Source organism: Brassica napus, chromosome A6, assembly GCF_020379485.1.
Source record: "Brassica napus cultivar Da-Ae chromosome A6, Da-Ae, whole genome shotgun sequence".
Classification (NCBI taxonomy): Eukaryota; Viridiplantae; Streptophyta; class Magnoliopsida; order Brassicales; family Brassicaceae; genus Brassica; species Brassica napus.
Window position 1 is genome coordinate 24,732,922 of NC_063439.1, and position 17,026 is coordinate 24,749,947.

At 33.2% G+C, this 17,026-nt stretch overlaps 3 protein-coding genes across 6 annotated transcripts; 2 read left to right on the plus strand and 1 right to left on the minus strand.

Annotated features, from left to right (window-relative positions):
- The first annotated feature begins 5,917 nt into the window (after nt 1–5,917).
- On the plus strand, nt 5,918–8,851 carry LOC106352398 (transcription factor MYB118-like). Of its 2 annotated transcripts, XM_022688288.2 has the most exons (4): nt 5,918–7,339; nt 7,447–7,573; nt 8,155–8,470; nt 8,558–8,851. In XM_022688288.2, exons 1-4 carry the CDS (start codon nt 6,636–6,638, stop codon nt 8,743–8,745), a joined length of 1,335 nt encoding a protein of 444 aa, XP_022544009.2. In that variant the 5' UTR covers nt 5,918–6,635; the 3' UTR covers nt 8,746–8,851. The 2 variants fall into 2 exon arrangements, with proteins under 2 accessions (XP_022544009.2, XP_013647490.2); XM_013792036.3 differs by having other exon boundaries at nt 5,919–7,339; nt 8,155–8,851.
- Nucleotides 8,852–10,792: 1,941 nt separating this feature from the next.
- On the plus strand, nt 10,793–14,900 carry LOC106349231 (zinc finger CCCH domain-containing protein 41-like). Of its 3 annotated transcripts, none has more exons than XM_022687864.2 (6): nt 10,793–11,076; nt 11,256–11,972; nt 12,073–13,215; nt 13,583–13,900; nt 13,987–14,539; nt 14,684–14,900. In XM_022687864.2, exons 2-5 carry the CDS (start codon nt 11,310–11,312, stop codon nt 14,509–14,511), a joined length of 2,649 nt encoding a protein of 882 aa, XP_022543585.2. In that variant the 5' UTR covers nt 10,793–11,076; nt 11,256–11,309; the 3' UTR covers nt 14,512–14,539; nt 14,684–14,900. The 3 variants fall into 3 exon arrangements, with proteins under 3 accessions (XP_022543585.2, XP_022543584.2, XP_013644619.2); XM_022687863.2 differs by having other exon boundaries at nt 14,687–14,900; XM_013789165.3 differs by having other exon boundaries at nt 13,987–14,900.
- Nucleotides 14,901–15,082: 182 nt separating this feature from the next.
- On the minus strand, nt 15,083–16,317 carry LOC106349237 (chlorophyll a-b binding protein 2.4, chloroplastic). Its single transcript, XM_013789171.3, has 2 exons — nt 15,951–16,317; nt 15,083–15,855 (listed from the first exon to the last, which is right to left on the minus strand). The coding sequence occupies exons 1-2, from the start codon at nt 16,097–16,099 to the stop codon at nt 15,204–15,206; spliced, it is 801 nt and encodes a 266-aa protein (XP_013644625.2). The 5' UTR covers nt 16,100–16,317; the 3' UTR covers nt 15,083–15,203.
- Between the last annotated feature and the right edge of the window lie 709 nt (nt 16,318–17,026).

Genomic DNA, 17,026 nt, shown 5'->3' on the forward strand with positions numbered 1-17,026 from the left:
GACGCACTATAAATTAAATCCAAGTCAGCCAAAATTGGTAAATTTTGAGATAATACACAACTTAGACCATGCCGTTCCGTTTTAGACTTGTATCTCTACACGTATTCCTTTCCGTCCTCATGCACAAGCCTCGACATTCAAAATTTTCCTTGCAGGATTCCTTGTCGTTTTTACAAGTTAACATTATTATCGTACATCCACACACCCTGCAAATCCCCGTTGCCAAATAATATTTGATGGTATAACTCGGTAATTAATTGGTAGAATAAATTCCCTATGTACTTTGACAACTGAATGATTGGCCGTATGCTTTTGCAAGCATCTCCCATAAGGAAATCGATATCACCTTTAATAGATCGTGACGTTAAATTTTTCTTGTTTTGTTTACCATTTTTACATAGTTTAATTAGCTATAGGTTACTGAAGGGATACTTTATTAGTACATAAACTATAAGAACAGAAGAAGGTACAGAGAGATAGAGACAATAAGATTTGACTCTCGAAAAGTTCACTCACTCTAATCCCTAACCAAATTAAAATCCACTTATCTTAAAAGTGACAAGTGACTAATTCCTAACTTAATAAAAAATTTAACATCCAAATTAGCCAAGAGAAAGACCCTTCACAATTTGATTAGCTCATACTTGCTTTTGTTTCCACATCCATGTTCTTTTTATGCACCATAGCATGCAATTATCAACGTTTTTTTAATATAAAAAAGGTGGTGAAAAAATTAATTAAAAACAAAAAAAACACACTTATGAAACCTAAAACATAAATGTAACTCCAATTGTAACGTAACTCTTGTATTCACTTACTTTCTGATAATTTTTGGAGCATTACGATTGTATATTCATAAAATCAATAAATACACATTTTTATAGGAAATCATCTGTAGACATTCTTTCATAGATTACTTTTTAGATAAGCTAGTATAATTCATAACTCCAATTTCTGATGAAGTTTGGAGATCCATTAGAAAGATTAAATTATTTAGATTAACAAGAGTGGTCGAAATCTCTTCGTTAAAGCATAGTTAAAAACATTCCATATTTGAGAGGACACTTGATTTGGCGTATAATCCAAAAGTTTAAGTAGTCTTAAGCCATTTTTAAGAAAAGCCATTTCTAGTTTTCTGTGGCTGCGATTTAATTGGGTGGAGACAACTCTTTGCTTAATTACTTCCCGTATAAGCGCGTCATATGCACTTTACTAATGGATTGCTTTATGTTACGTCAAGGAAGGTTTAATGGAAGTACGAAAAAACAACAACGCTTATGGGGTTTAATGGCAGTGTCAAGTTGCTTAAGCTTCATTTATACGAGTGGCAATAAAGAGTGACAAGCACAAGATCATCAATTAGATGTGTGTAGGGGACCTTAAGATACGAAGGAACCCACGCATGTGAATGTGATCCCAACAACTAAATTTTATCAACCAAAATAAAAGTGTTTAAATATTTTTTCTTGCTAAATATTTTATTTCACACTGAGTTAGGTTAGTGGAAGAAAAATTAGGTTAAATAATGTCAAGAAATTTGTAGTAGCAGTTATTTTAAAAATATATATATACATACCACATATATGATAATGTGGCGTATACAATTACAAAAAAAAAATTTGGGATAAAAAGTGCGTTTATGGGACAAGGTTAGCCAAGAATCCAATAAGATTGTTGCATGAATCAACTACAACCACATGTTCCAACATGTTCCAACTTGGCCAATTGTGTATATAATTAGATATTTAATTCTATTGACAAGAACAATTGACCATGTTTGGAACAAATTAGATATTTAATTTTAATAACTAAGTGGTTTTGGATTAGTGGTAAAAGGGTTTCAGCTGGAGCTTCCACCCAAAGTTTGATTCTTTTCGGCCACCTAATTGTTCTATATTGATGAATTAGTTGCGTATTCGGATGTAAAGGCTCGTGAGATTAGTATTTGAGCCTAAAAAATCTTTGAAATCCCCATGATTAAAATAATAATAATTAATTATTTTATAAATATCTATTAATCAAACATAATAAAATAGTGATATCAGACTTTAAATATTAATATAATATAAATATCTAATTATTATAATTATAGGAAGCACATCTATGCTTACTATGAAGTAAAAAGACCATACACATCTCAGAATTCGGTAAAATCCCTATATTTATATCATATTAATAAAATAATATAGTTTTAAGATTATTCATTTCAAAAGTTAATTAGTGTAATGGTTTAAGTAAAACTAGAGCTTGACCCACTCGCCCGAGCGGGTGTTTTTGTTTTACTTTGTAATAAATAAATATTTATTTGTCTAAATGATAACATAGATTTTTAAAATTTATTCATATTAAATGATTGTTTAATATGCAATTTATAAACATAATTATGTTATAGTTCATATAGAATAATTTTATTTTGTCATGTAAATGGTCAATTGTATCACTTTTTTTTAGAATATGACCGTACATCCGCATAAATGAATTTATAATTTTTTTGATCAAAATTTTATGATAATTTATAGTAATTTTTTTTATATATTATTAAAAATCTGGTGCTATATTTTTAATACTTTTCAACAATTATCATACTGGATTCACATTGAACTATTATTTATATGAAAATATACATAAAATAAGATATTGATATATTATATAAATGATTCTTTTATATGACTTTTATTTTTATTTATTACTAATAAATAATGAAAATATAACTATATAAATTTTAAAAAATATTTTATTTTAAATTTAGTAAATGAATATCAAAATAAATTTGTGTGGTGAATTTATGATTTTTATTAATTAATTATTAATAATATATTTGTAGATCCCTTGATAATTTTACAAAATCAGATGATAGAGAAATATAAATGAATCATTTGAGAAAATATATAGGTAAGCACAAATATACAAAGTAGTTAAGGCTATCTATGATTTAAAAACAATATTTAGTTTAAATGTGTGTATAGAGATTATTTTAATTTAGAGAAGGTGTAGATTTTTCTGAGTATCACAAAATATCATATATAAAGTTGTTTGTCCCTAGTTAAAGAGAATTAGATAAAAGAAATTGCATCTAGTAGCTAGAAAAAAAAAACAAAATTCACAAAATGACTAAAATCTTATTCTCTATCCCCTTCTTTCTTCCTATCTCTCTCTACTCTCTCTCTTAAAAACTAATTTTAGTTTTTTTTTGGTTTTTTCAAAAATAACCCCATTAGAGAACCAACAATTTTAGAAACAAAAAAAAAAGCTCAGCATGAATAGAATACAAACTCTGGCGGTGTCGTACAATAATAAGCTATCAAAATTATTATTGTTTTAGGGAATGCAAAGTGAGGGAAGTTAGATTTCATATAAGGTTAATGATAAATTATGTTAATTGAATTATCCTATTTGGTTTTAAATTTTCTAGGAAGATCTTCTTAAATTACTGTTACTGTTTTTTAGCTAATAATCAATTTACAAAAATTCATTAATAAAAAAAAGATTTATTAAATATTCCAGTGGCATTTTCTTGTATATAATGAATTTTTTACATCTAGAGACACTTTCTCGCTTTTCAATTACACTACAAGACACTTATCACTTGATACACATTTTTATTTGTCAAAAAAACTCTAATAACCTTAAACTAAAGATAATCTCTTTCCTCTTCTTATTTCATTTTTTTTTTCTACTTTATGTTTTCATTTACTTTTATCTCAAGTTCTAAAATATATTAAACAAAAATAATTATCGTAATAAACTATATATAAAATTATCTATCTTTTAAGATCTATTTTCATATATATATATATATATATATATTATGAAAATATTAATGTGTAAACAAAACTAAATGTGGATGTGGAGAGCAAAGCGTGGATAACAAAATTGTAAATTAGTTGTGGACATGAACGTCTTAACAGAATTATAAATTAATTATAAACTAGTTATGGACATGAACAATATTCCTTTGATTCCATTTATCATCTCGGGATCTAAATTCAGCTGTAATCAAATTTGCATACATCCACATCATGACGAAGCGCAGATCCCTTAGATCAAAAATCTCTCACATGCAAGATCTATTACTCTCGGACATAAGGTAAACACTTCTTCGAGTTTTCTCTCTGCTCATACTCACAATATCATCTCTTTCTCGTGTTGGAGACGTGCCCACCGCTTCACTCTCGTTGGTAGTGAGACTAAATCTATGGAGAAAGTCGTTCAAATCGTTGGTTAGTGGGATTTTTAGTAAAATGAGAAATTCAATATTATCTTTTGTAATGAATCTCAAGAGGTCCATACGAAAGAGAAGAATAAGAAAAACCGATGAGTTTCTATGCAAATCAATGGTATCTCTTACAAGTTCTTGGCAGTGACAAGTACCATTTGTATCAAAAACATTTGTATTGGCTTTGTACCAGTCCACAATTTGTCTTATCAAAACAAAAAAGTTAGATATGGACAAAATCTCTTTTTTTTTTCTTTTGGTGAGGGTTTTGATAATAGGTACCTTATCCATGTTTTGTGGTATAATTTTAGTAACATGAGTCCATGTCCATGTATTGTATAGTTTTATAGAATCAAAACAGAGAGTTTGTCCATGTTATCTACTATAAACACATTAACATCGCATGTCCACATATTACTCAACACTCATCCACACATCATCCATCCATAAATAACCCAACCACGCATCACCCGTCCACAAATCACCCATCACCCGTCCATAACTTACCCATCCACATATTACTTGAGTGTCCACAAGTGTCGTTTTTATTATGGGCAAAATTGTCCATAATTTGTTGCTGTCCCACAACAAAGTGTGTCACATGTAAGAAGTGTCTATATGTGTAATAGAAAGTCAAAAAATGTCTCTTAGTGTAATCAAAATGTGTCACATGTAAGAAGTGTCTATAGATATTTTTTATTCAAAATAGAGAAAGAAATAACAAAAAATAAAAACTGAATAGTTTAGTTAAAGAGCACAAAAGTCAATTTATAAAGTGAAAGTACGTTTCAAACAGAAAATATATAATTGTCAATTAATATGTTAAAAGTATGTCTACATGTAGACCAACTTGCATATTAACCCTTAAAATAACTTGAATTAACATAGTTACAGATCTTATAGCCCAAAAACCTTTTACAATAATTTCATGTAAACAGCATTCTAAATAGCTAATCTATTTTAAATCTTCCTTTCATGTAAAAGGTCTGGAAACTTTGTGGATTGCGTATTGTTTTCTTGGGTGGTTGAAGGGAAGTATCAAACATGCCGTTTTTCAGCCAAATTTTAAGCTGGATCTAAGACTTATTTAGATACAAGTGGAAATCATGCAAAGGCATACAAATTTCTAATTCCAGGCTATGCCACACGCTAAAAGTAACTTTTCAGTCTGATTACTTGCTGAGATCAATATTTTATATTCACTTACTTTACTTAGTTTTATTTGTATGTATTGTGAATTTTTTACTACTTATAATTTATTAAGAAATAAAAAACTAAAGTAATAAAACTTATGTAAAAAGATTAAAGTAATGAGATTCAGTGGCGTATTTGTTTTGGTATGAATGTCATTGGTTCAAAGCCTATCCTAGTCGGTTACAAAATTGTTATTCAACATTTTAATTTGGCTTCTAGTGTGATTCCAAGCTGTAATTTTCAAATTGTACAATAGTTTTTAATTTGTAACATAAACAGAATTTCCATTTAATATATATTTTAAAATTTCTCTAAAATATATATCTTATATTAAATATATTTAATTTAATATTAAAATTATGGCTTTTTTTAAATATTGTTTTACATCAGTTGAACAATTTTTGAATATATTCCCGCCAAAATATTTATGGTAATAAAATTTACTATATAGTATTATATCATATACATAATTCCAATATATGGTTTTATAAGACATAAACATATCCATGAAAATAATAGTTAAAAAAAAATCAATATGATAATAAATAAATATTATAAGCCAAAAATATATTTGAATAATTATTTCACATAAAATTTAGTTGTTTTTTTAATTATTTTTGACTTAGTAGTCAATGTTTTGGATTTAAATATTGTGGGACCTACTTTATTTACAGAGAACATTCGAGGACCCCACACTTTATTTTAGACCGTTAGATTGACATTGCAACAATACCAAAAATATTCACACAACTAAGAGAAAAGATGATGCTTTACATGTTCAACACGTGTCTAAACATGCTTAAAAGTACTACACAACATTACAAAGTTACAAAACTACCTTATAACTACTTCATGATTATTACATGATGAATTGTAATGACTATTCTATCCTTAAACTACCAAATTTCATTTAAAAATAATTATTTAAAAAAAAATAAGTTATCAAAAGCTAGATCTTTACCTCACCACTCTTTACAACTACTCCTATTTATAAACTCTACTCGTAGCTTTGTTTCTCCCATCTATTCATCTTCCTTGATTACATCATCAATCTTGAATTTCAATTCAATTAACCATTAGTTTCTTGAGATGTATCTTTTAAATGCAACGCTCTTCAAAGTCATGGCTTTTACAACCTTATTTCTTCTTTAATTCAAGTGCAATTAATTACTTCATATTCTGTTTTTTGTTTGTTTTCTTAACTTCTTCTTAGTCATCGTATCGTATGGAGTTTGAGTCAATGATCAAAATGCATTACCCATTCCTCGCAGCTGTTCTCTATGATGAAAATCTCCCCCTAAAAGATTTTCATCCATCTCTTACCGGCAATGTTTCATGTCTACAAAACATGCATCATAAACCTTTTCAGGTTAATCTCGATAGATCACATCTCACGTCTATCATAAACCTCAGTCCTGATCTTTATCATGAGAATCTAACATCAAAAATCTCAAACACTACTTCTGATCATATTCCAAATCTAAATATTCCCCCATATCATTTTGATATATTTAAAGGCATCACTCCTTCTCCATGCATTGGAACTTTTGAGGTATACCTTCAAGGCATATCCATTAAACCAGATATCTTTCATTTGGTCTATAACACATCGTCACCACCCAAGGATTTACCCAACATTTTACATGCCCCAAGTGAAATTACGATGTGGGGAAATGATAACCCTCAAGGAATCATCTTTGGATACGAGCCACTATTCAATCTAGCCATGGCTGACTCAAATCTATACAATGCGCCGAAACCAATGTGTCTTTTGAGCCCAAACGAAGATGCTGTCATGAATCAACGTCAAAATAATCAAATACTGATAAAGACCGATCAAAGGAATAAGAGATTCCAAATGAGAAGAGGATGCAAACCCGTGAAAAAAGCTAGCATCATCAAAGGACAATGGACTTCTGGTGAAGATAGGTAAATATTAAACCTTTGTTTTATGGAATTCTAGCTTGTAAGATTATATATTATCTTATTATTATAATTATGCTGATTTAATATATAAGATTTTTGATGATTCTAAGGTTACTGGTACAATTAGTGGAGCACCATGGAACTAAAAAATGGTCTCATATTGCCAAAATGCTACCAGGACGAGTTGGAAAGCAGTGTAGAGAAAGATGGCATAATCATCTACGTCCTGATATCAAGGTTACCTTCTTCTTAGATTTTTAATAATATACATCTATCTACAGATCATGTGGTATCATTGTGTATATGATCTTTAATGTGTGTTTAACCATATATTTACATGTCACTATATCTCTTATCCATGACACACATTTATATTTCATTATGCCATTCAGATTATTCAAATTGACAATGTATCATAGTACATATATAACCATGTCTTAAGAAAGTATTTTATGGTTTACTTATAAAATGATATCTTGTTATGTATATACATCACAGTGGCAATACACACATATGCACATATATTAACATAAATCCATCTTATATAACTGGCTAGTGAAAAATATCCAATTGAATTTGTTTAATATTGACTATTTTATGATGGTATATCATGCATGAATACTTTGATTTTTTTGTAAATACATATATGTCTATGAAATTTATTTAAAGCATTTTATCTTCTTGTTATAGACAAGTAGTTCTTAATTGGTAAGCATTCAAACTAAATTGATTTTCACTTATATTCTCTCATTATAACTCACAAACGTAGACAAAATTTTCAAAATATATATTAAAGCATAAGACTTTTTATATTACAGAAAGATGGTTGGAGTGAAGAAGAGGATAGGATACTTATTTCTGCCCACAAAGAGCTTGGGAACAAATGGGCTGAGATCACTCGGAAACTCCCTGGACGTACTGAAAATACAATCAAGAACCACTGGAATGCGACTAAACGCCGACAACAATCAAGGAGGTCTAAGGGAAAAGACAAAACTTCCCTTGCAATGTGTAGCAGCACTCTTCAAAACTACATTAGGTCTGTTACCTACAATGATGATACTCTAAGGACCAATGCAACCTTTGACGCAAATGCAAACATAAAAGTTAGTGCAAAAAATATGAGAAGTAAAGGTAAAGTTGTAATTATTGCAGCTTCGGACTATGACAAGAGCAATGAATGTAAGTATATCATTGATGGTGTGATGAACTTGGGTTTAGATGATGGAAATGATACGTCTTCATCAGCTGTTACGTCTACCTCTGGTTCGACGGCTAGGCCGGGAAGTGGTTTAACCGCCGAGTTTGATGAATCGATGACAGATAGTTGGATGGTAATGCATGGATGCGATGAAGTTATGATGAACGAGATTGCTTTGCTAGAGTTGATTTCTCATGGTCGTCTCTAATTAGACTACAATATAATGTATCCAAACTTTATTATATCTATATGTATAATATGCTATATGAAATTAAGTTTGTGCATTTTAATGGAAGAATTGAACATATAATATATATTGTGGTCTAATAATTTTTTTTTTGTTCAGTTTCTTAGATTCTTAATCTTTTGTTCAACAAAGATTATACATATTTTATAGAGTAATAAAATTTCCAAACAATACGACGTTGAATTATTAGAGAATCTCATTTATTGATTTCCAATTTCAAATCTCTTTAAAAAAATAACAATTTATTAAATAAATTATTATTTTTCTTTTTTGTCACGAAATAAATGAGTATTCAAAACATTAGAATACTCATATAAATTATATCAAAATACTTTAAAAGTACTAGCTTTGGACTATGCTTCTAAAGTACGTTATTATTTTTATATAAAATTATAATTCAGTAAAACACACACACACACACACACACATATATATATATACACACTTCTATACTTAAAAAAAATATATATATATATGTATTTTTGATTTTAAAACTTTATTATTGTTTTTTGGAATGATTGAAAATATGTTGATAATATTATTTAAGTATAGAAGTGTGTATATATATATAGTTTACTAAATTTGAACTCCTTGTAAAGATGAAATACACTTTTAATTTATTTTATGTGTTTTCTATTTTGTTAGAAAAATTAAAATATATTTATGACAGTTAAAATTATATAGATGGTTTCCATTTTGGCGTACATGAAATTTTTTTGATCTGTTTTATAAATTTTATCATTTTTATAAATTTTATTATTATTATTTTTGAAGATTACCTTTTAGAATTCGAAAGTTTTCATATTTTTAAAAACATTATTCTGAAATTCAAAAAATTATTTTTGAAAATATTTTAAAAATTTTTATTTAAATTTTTAGTATTTATTTATTTAAAAAAAATCCAAAATCCTACCCTTCAAATCAAAACTTTAAGTTTAGATTAGTTAATCTTATGGATCTATGTTTGTGATAAAAAAAATATTTAGGGTCACCATAGTGAATTTTTCTAGATGTAATTAGTTAGTTAAAGTTTCTATTTTTTTTAAGCTTGGTGTTTGATTCCCTCGCCATGGGCATCGACTGTTCTTTTTTAAATAAAAATTGATTTTGCAGTATTTTTAACATAACCATTTAATAAATGTATAAAATATTGCATGTATAAGATGACCCAACTTAAAAATCAAACATGAAAATTTATATGATTTTATTTTAATAAAGAAGATATTTTGATGATATTTGAAATACTCATTTAGATATAACCATTTAGTTTAAACAACAAATGGCAAACTGAAAGAGGGTTATTTGACCCCTAAAATGTTTAATGAAAAAAATTGTGTTGAAATTTATAATATATCACAAAATTAGTTTGTGTGATCTCTATGATATATAGTTGGTCAAAACTAAATCGACCACATTGAAAAATGTGGCTAGCTTGCCACTGCATCCGGCTCCCGTGAACTATCCCAAAAAAAGCGTTCTATTATTATGCACTTGCATCAACTGTTTGCGAAGCCAAAGCTATAACTAGAAGTATGAATAAGCCAAAGCTATAACTAGACGCATGAACAAAACAGAAAAGATTAAAACAATATCTTTTTAATGCTCTATAAAGAACACCTAGTGTCTTTTTTACAGCTTCCAGAAGTTAATTTTGTCAAAATTTGAATAAATCATCTTTACTAGTTAAGGAAACATTAAAAAAAAATAGTTTTTAAGTGATGAGAAAATTTGACTTTTTACAGATTCCAAAATTTGATGTAATATTTTGGGGCTTAAGAAAACAAAAATATAACTGCTACTATATTGAATAAAATAAATAACAGCAACTATTTGTTGCTAAAAAGAAACTGCTACTATTTTTATTGTAATTTACAAATAATCAAATGTGTGTTTGTTTGTCATTTTAGGAAATTAGGGTAGGCAAACAGAAATAAACAGAAATATTGGACCGTTCTGTAAATTTGAGGAACTCTTGATGGGTAGCAAATCCAAATTCCCGGCCTAGCTTCTCTCTCTCTCTCTCTCTCTCTCTCTCTCTCTCTAAGCAGCTCTTCAAACCCTAACGACGAGAGCAGTCGCTATCGGAGACGCGATTCTGAGGTTTCTCCTTGCAATCCTTCGTCCGGAAAGTAATCTCCGCCGCGGATTTAGTCTTCATTGACGATCCCTCCGCCAAGATGTCCATCCATTGTTTTTGATTTAGGTCATCGGAGCTGAATCCGTTTTTTTTTCTTTCTCGTGAAGAAGAGCGACAGAGTCATCATCTTCTGTAAAGTAATCAAAAGAGAATCTGTAAGATTTGTTTTCCCTTTCGAAGATATTTTTTCGAATCTTAATCTCCGTAGCTCGCTAGGTTCGTTTAAACCCTAAGCTTAATTGTAAGAGATGATGCATTGATTGCACACGTTTAGATTGTTAGGGATTCGTTTTGTATATTTCTCAAGAATCTGATGAACATCAAACTGTATCAGTGTGTTGTATGAGAGTGAGAGACGAGAAGCTCTCTGCGTTATATAAGTTTATCTATGGAGCTTTCTTCTCCGAAGGAACGCGTGTTATCTTCGTCTGATTGTATGAGTGATCCTGAGGAGGAGCATGAGATCAGCGAGGAGGAGGACGACGATCGTAACCATAAGCACCGTAGGAAGGAAGAAGAGACGAGGTCTCAGTCTTTGGAATACGGCTCTTCAGATCAGGCAAGGCCGCACAGGAAAAACTATAGAAATTGTGAGAATGGGAATACGTTTGGTGAACATGAGAAGCGGCCTCAGCGTGTGCAGTTTGATAGTCAAAGAGCTAGATCGAATCCAATGTTTTCAAGGGACTCTGGTCATGGTAGAGGTAGAGGGAATTATGGTTCTTGGGGTCAGCGTGATTCTAGGTTTAATCCTGTTGATCTCTCGTCTCATATGGTCCCCGGCATGTTTGGAGCGAGGGGACTAGCTGGTGTTTCAGCTGCTCAGAGCGCGCCGTGGCCTCCTTTTGGAATGCTTAATGGAGTTCCAAATGGTGGCTTGGATGCTTTCCATCATATGCAAGGCTCTCTAAGACCGCCCTTGAATGCGGCACTTAACATGGGTATTCCTCGGCAGCGATGCAGAGACTTTGAGGAGCGTGGGTTCTGCCTCAGAGGGGATATGTGTCCCATGGAGCATGGAATGAATCGTATTGTTGTCGACGATGTTCAGGTTTGTGTTCTGAAATTAATATTTTCTTATCATTGGATTTATCTGGGAAACGCTTGTCTTACTTAACTGAGTGATTTTCCTTCATTTCCCATTTGTGCAGAGTCTATCACAGTTCAACCTTCCCGTTTCTGGCCCTGGTGCACCTCATATGGCAACTTCGTCTAAACCAGTGCCTGCACAGTTTGGAAGTGCTAATTTCATGAATACCAAAGGAGCTCATGGGAAGACTAATGAGGGTGGAATGGCTGTTGATGGTATGGGTTATGGTGATGCATATCCTAGTGCAGGTGGAACTGATTTTTACGATCCTGATCAACCTTTGTGGAATAACAGTGCCGGTGAAACGTCAGGGGCATTGCCTGCACTAAGTTCTCATGGGATTGATGAGAATGTAGCTCCACTGGATGACAATAACCAAGATGGCCCTGAAAATGCGGGTGGTATTCGGGACTCAAGAAGCAAAAGTCAACCGGTTTGGGGAAGAACGCGTCATGCAAAAACTGATGCAGGATTAAATTCATCAGCTGGTTTTGAAGATCAACTGAAGGAGGTTTCAATCAATTCATCTCGACACGGCAAACAAAACCACGTTGGTGAAAGTGTCTCAAAAGTTGTTGGTTCATCAAATACTTCAAGTGATGCGATGAACAACACAAGAAAAGCAATGCAAAAGGCAATGCGGACTCTATTTGTCAACGGTGTTCCCCACGAGATCAACAGAAAGGACCTCATTCTTGCCCATTTTCAGAAATTTGGGAAAGTTATTGACATTCACATCCCAATAAATAGTGAACGAGCATTTGTTCAATTCTCAAAACGCGAAGAGGCTGAATCTGCTCTGAAGGCACCTGATGCTGTGATGGGTAACCGCTTTATCAAGCTTTGGTGGGCAAATAGAGATAGTATACCTGATAATGTCCTCTCCACTGGCAATGGTGCTTCTGTGAAGGGTCGTGTTATGACTGCTTCCGGAGGGCAGAGCCAACTGCCTATTGCTGCAGCATCGAAAAGCAACCATGTAACTTCCACTGCAAAGGGTCCTGCCTTCCACGGCTGTGGCGCTCCATCATCATCTGAACAGCCTAAGCCTGTGGGTTTCGCAAGTGGTCCCAAGGTTACGCCGCTTCAGCAGAAAAAAGCAGACGATCTTGAGCGGTTGAAGGAGACACTTCGGAAAAAGCAGGAAATGCTGGAGCAGAAGCGTGAAGAGTTCCGCAAAAAGTTGGCGATGCTTGAAAAACAAGTACGTACAAGAAACTAAATCCCTTTCCATTTTGTTTTTAATCCCGTTGATACCTTATGAAAGAAATTACAATTTAGCAGTCACTAGGAAGTTAAGCCTAAGTAGAGGATTTGAATCTTAAGGGCGTCTTTGGGAAAGAAGTGTAAATTGCTAGACAAATGCAGACCTGAGTTTTGTTTCACACAGAGATATGTGTGGACATACGTGTGTCGTCATATATTTATTATTTCTGCTCTAGGATGTTTCAGCTAATGAATTGATACACTAAACATATTTTTTGACCCTGTCGTACTTCACACCACGTAGAATGGAGTTGAAATTATTTACTTGGACAACATTCATATCATCTTGCTTAAAATCTTCTCAGGGTACGGTTGTCAAGGGAGAGAAAGCAGACGAACCCGATGCTAAGCGTGTTAAAGTAGACACAGCCTCTAACTCAGGTGCTGCAATCCCATCACCAAATACAGAGTCATCCGCAGATAAGAAGAAAGTGCCTATCCAGAAACCACTTTATTCTGCTAAAATAAGCACTGAAACGCCATCTCCCGATCCGAAACACTTAAAGCAAAGACCGTATCCGTTCACCACAAGTTTGAACACTCCTATGGTGAATAGGTATAAGTTGGACAACCGCCCGACTACCATCAAAGTTGTTCCTCCTTTGCCAACCGGGTTAGCTGATGTATGTCTCCTTTCTTTGTTCTACTTTTTGAATGTCAGAACGTTCTTATCACTTACCGATTGTTTGAACTATTGTTTTACTTCCAGGTTGCTGTCTTAAAGGAACATTTTTCATCTTATGGCGAAATCTCAAAAGTGGAACTCGAAGACAATGCATCGGTTGATAGTGGCAAGGATCAGGATGAAACAGATAAAGAAAACCGTGCAGCTTGTGTCACATTTGTGAAGCGCAGCGCAGCCGAGAAAGCCTTTGCTAACGCGAAATGCTGGAAAGAACACACCTTGCAGCTCAAGTGGGTAACACGTCAAAGCAACAGAGAGAATAATGATAGCAACAACAACAATAATCTCTCTGTTACTGGTGACCACCTTAGCAGCAAAAACAAGTGCACTGCTTCTGTCGCTAATGACCCAAAACCAAAAGATGAAGTCAAAGCCTCGTCTACAGAAGAACCAGAGAACACAAATGTCTCTGGAGACGACAAAACATTGGATGAACCAGAGACCAAAGAAAGCGATAATGGCAACAGTAAAAGTAACAGCGAGTCCATCGAAGGAGCCTCCGAAGCGGTTGCAGTGTCTGAAACTGATGAAGAACAGATAAATGGCTAAGTTGGGGAAGAAGATTCAAGTCAGTGAGGTAATCTTTTGTGAGAAACATAATCTTTATTTGTTGAATCTGGCATTAGTGATCTTTTCTCCGTTTTAGGCTTTTTAGCCAATTCGTGAGACGTTAATATTTGTTGGTAGCAAAATTATCTAAGTTTTTCGCCTTTTTTTATAGTAGAATGTGAAAAAGAAAAAGAGAGAAGACAAGAAACAAGTGTATTGTTACATTTGGCCTTCCAAGAACAGTGGTTTGGTCTTTGGTTTTCAGTTCTTAGTTTCTGTAACAAGTTCGACTTCTGCTGTATATACACATATTTGTGTACTTGGACACTGCTTTAGTTGAGACGAAAAATAGTGTGGAATCTACAAACGGCAAGCATCTTGGAAATTTACGCAATGTTTTGTTAGCTAGATTTATATTATTATTGTTTGCTAGGATCGGAATCTTGGAACTGTATTATTTCTTCTAGTTTTAGCATTTATCAGACCAATTTGTAGAACAATGAGACTGAAACTCGATGAATTTGGATAGTAACACGACTCTGATGTCTGGGCAGTTAACACATTTCTAGAGTAATGACACAATAGAAGACTTGAGAATTTCTTTCACCAACCCAAGAACATTAAACCAACAGACCAAATATGTCCATGCACTAAATTTTAAGGATAAAAACACAAATTTGTCTGATCCAGTTCTATTTTCCGGGAACGAAGTTGGTGGCGTAAGCCCAGGCATTGTTAGCTACAGGGTCCGCAACATGATCGAACAGATTCTCTATCGGACCTTTACCAGTAACAATAGCTTGGACAAAGAATCCAAACATCGAGAACATTGCAAGACGACCGTTCTTGAGCTCCTTCACCTTCAATTCCGAAAACGCCTCCGGATCCTCGGCTAAGTTCAACGGGTCAAACGCCCCACCCGGGTAAAGCGGGTCAAGGCCTTCACCAAGAGGTCCACCTCCGATTCTGTACCCTTCAATCAAACCCATCAACACAACTTGAGAAGCCCAGATAGCTAAAATGCTTTGCGCGTGGATCAAGTTAGGGTTCCCGAGGTAATCAAGTCCTCCTTCTGAGAAGATCTGAGAACCTGCCTTGAACCACACGGCTTCACCAAATTTGACTCCGTTTTTGGAGAGAATCTCAGGGAAGGTGCAGCCTAATGCTCCTAGCATTGCCCATCTGCTGTGGATTACTTCGAGCTCACGGTTCTTTGCGAATGTTTCTGGGTCAGCGGAGAGACCAGCTGTGTCCCAACCGTAGTCTCCGGGGTATTCTCCTGTTAGGTATGATGGTGTGTTCTCCGAGAATGGTCCTAAGTACTTGGGACGGTCTGGTCCGTACCTGTCACAATATGTTTGTAGTGTTGAAATATTATATGTTTTTGGTGTGATTAATAAAATCAAAACTGAGGAAGCAAAAAAGATTGGAGTAAGAACCAGATGCTCTGAGGAGTAGACTTGACGGTACGACGCATGACGACGCGGCCACCGCCGTTCGAAGCTCCTACTTTGCGGAGGAGATCGTTGGAGGGCTTCAGGGCCGTTTGGCCGGCGAAAGAGGAGTGCTGGATTGCTGACGTAGCCATTTTTATATATTATCTCAACTCCAAACAGAAACACAAATGAAGCAAAGATGAGATGAGATGTTGTTGTTGGTGTTCTTGTTGATTTTATAATAGAGATCCGAAGGTGTTCAGCTTGAGGGGGCTTGGCTAATGGACACGTCAGCGAGTTCTGATTGGTTGGTTTTAGATTTCCACAGAGTAGATTCACATTGTGAAGGAGATTGCTAGAGGCTATGGTTATGCCACGAAGGAGTGGAAAAATCTTATGCCAATAGTGGATACTGGATAGTGCTCCAACACAGCGATTTCTCTCACTTCCTATAGGCTATGCTTGCGATTGCGATGATAAGAACAACATTAATATTTTGATTAATACAAAATAATTTATTTCGGCAAACGATTAAAATTTTACTAATATCAAACACAGTTTAATACATTACATGAAATATAACTAGCAACAAATAATTTTTAAGAAGAATTTGAATTGGAAAAGTAATAATACTATTTAACTTATTGTGATTTGCTAACTTTATATATCTTCGTTTTCGGTCTTATGGATATCTATTGTGATCAAAAACCTATTTTCAACTACAAGATCATTTGATTCGACACGTCTGTTGTATTCATGCTTTGTTGTATTTATTATCCATAATATAAATATTTTCCCGCATTGACATCTATAAGAACATATATTGATAATCATCGTCTATACTACACTGATATACTTCATTTTTATTATCTTCCACTATCTTTGATCTCAAATCCCATCTAGTTGATTTCCAGTAGAAGAGAAAAGATTCCAATGTCTTCTCCACCATGCAACTGACACTGAGTGAAAACCAAAATTGACATTCTTCTATCGAGCAAACATTCTCCATCTCTGGCCAATTACCCAACCATGAAGGTTTTAAGTCCTGATCTCTGAGAGTTATGTACTCAAAAATATAT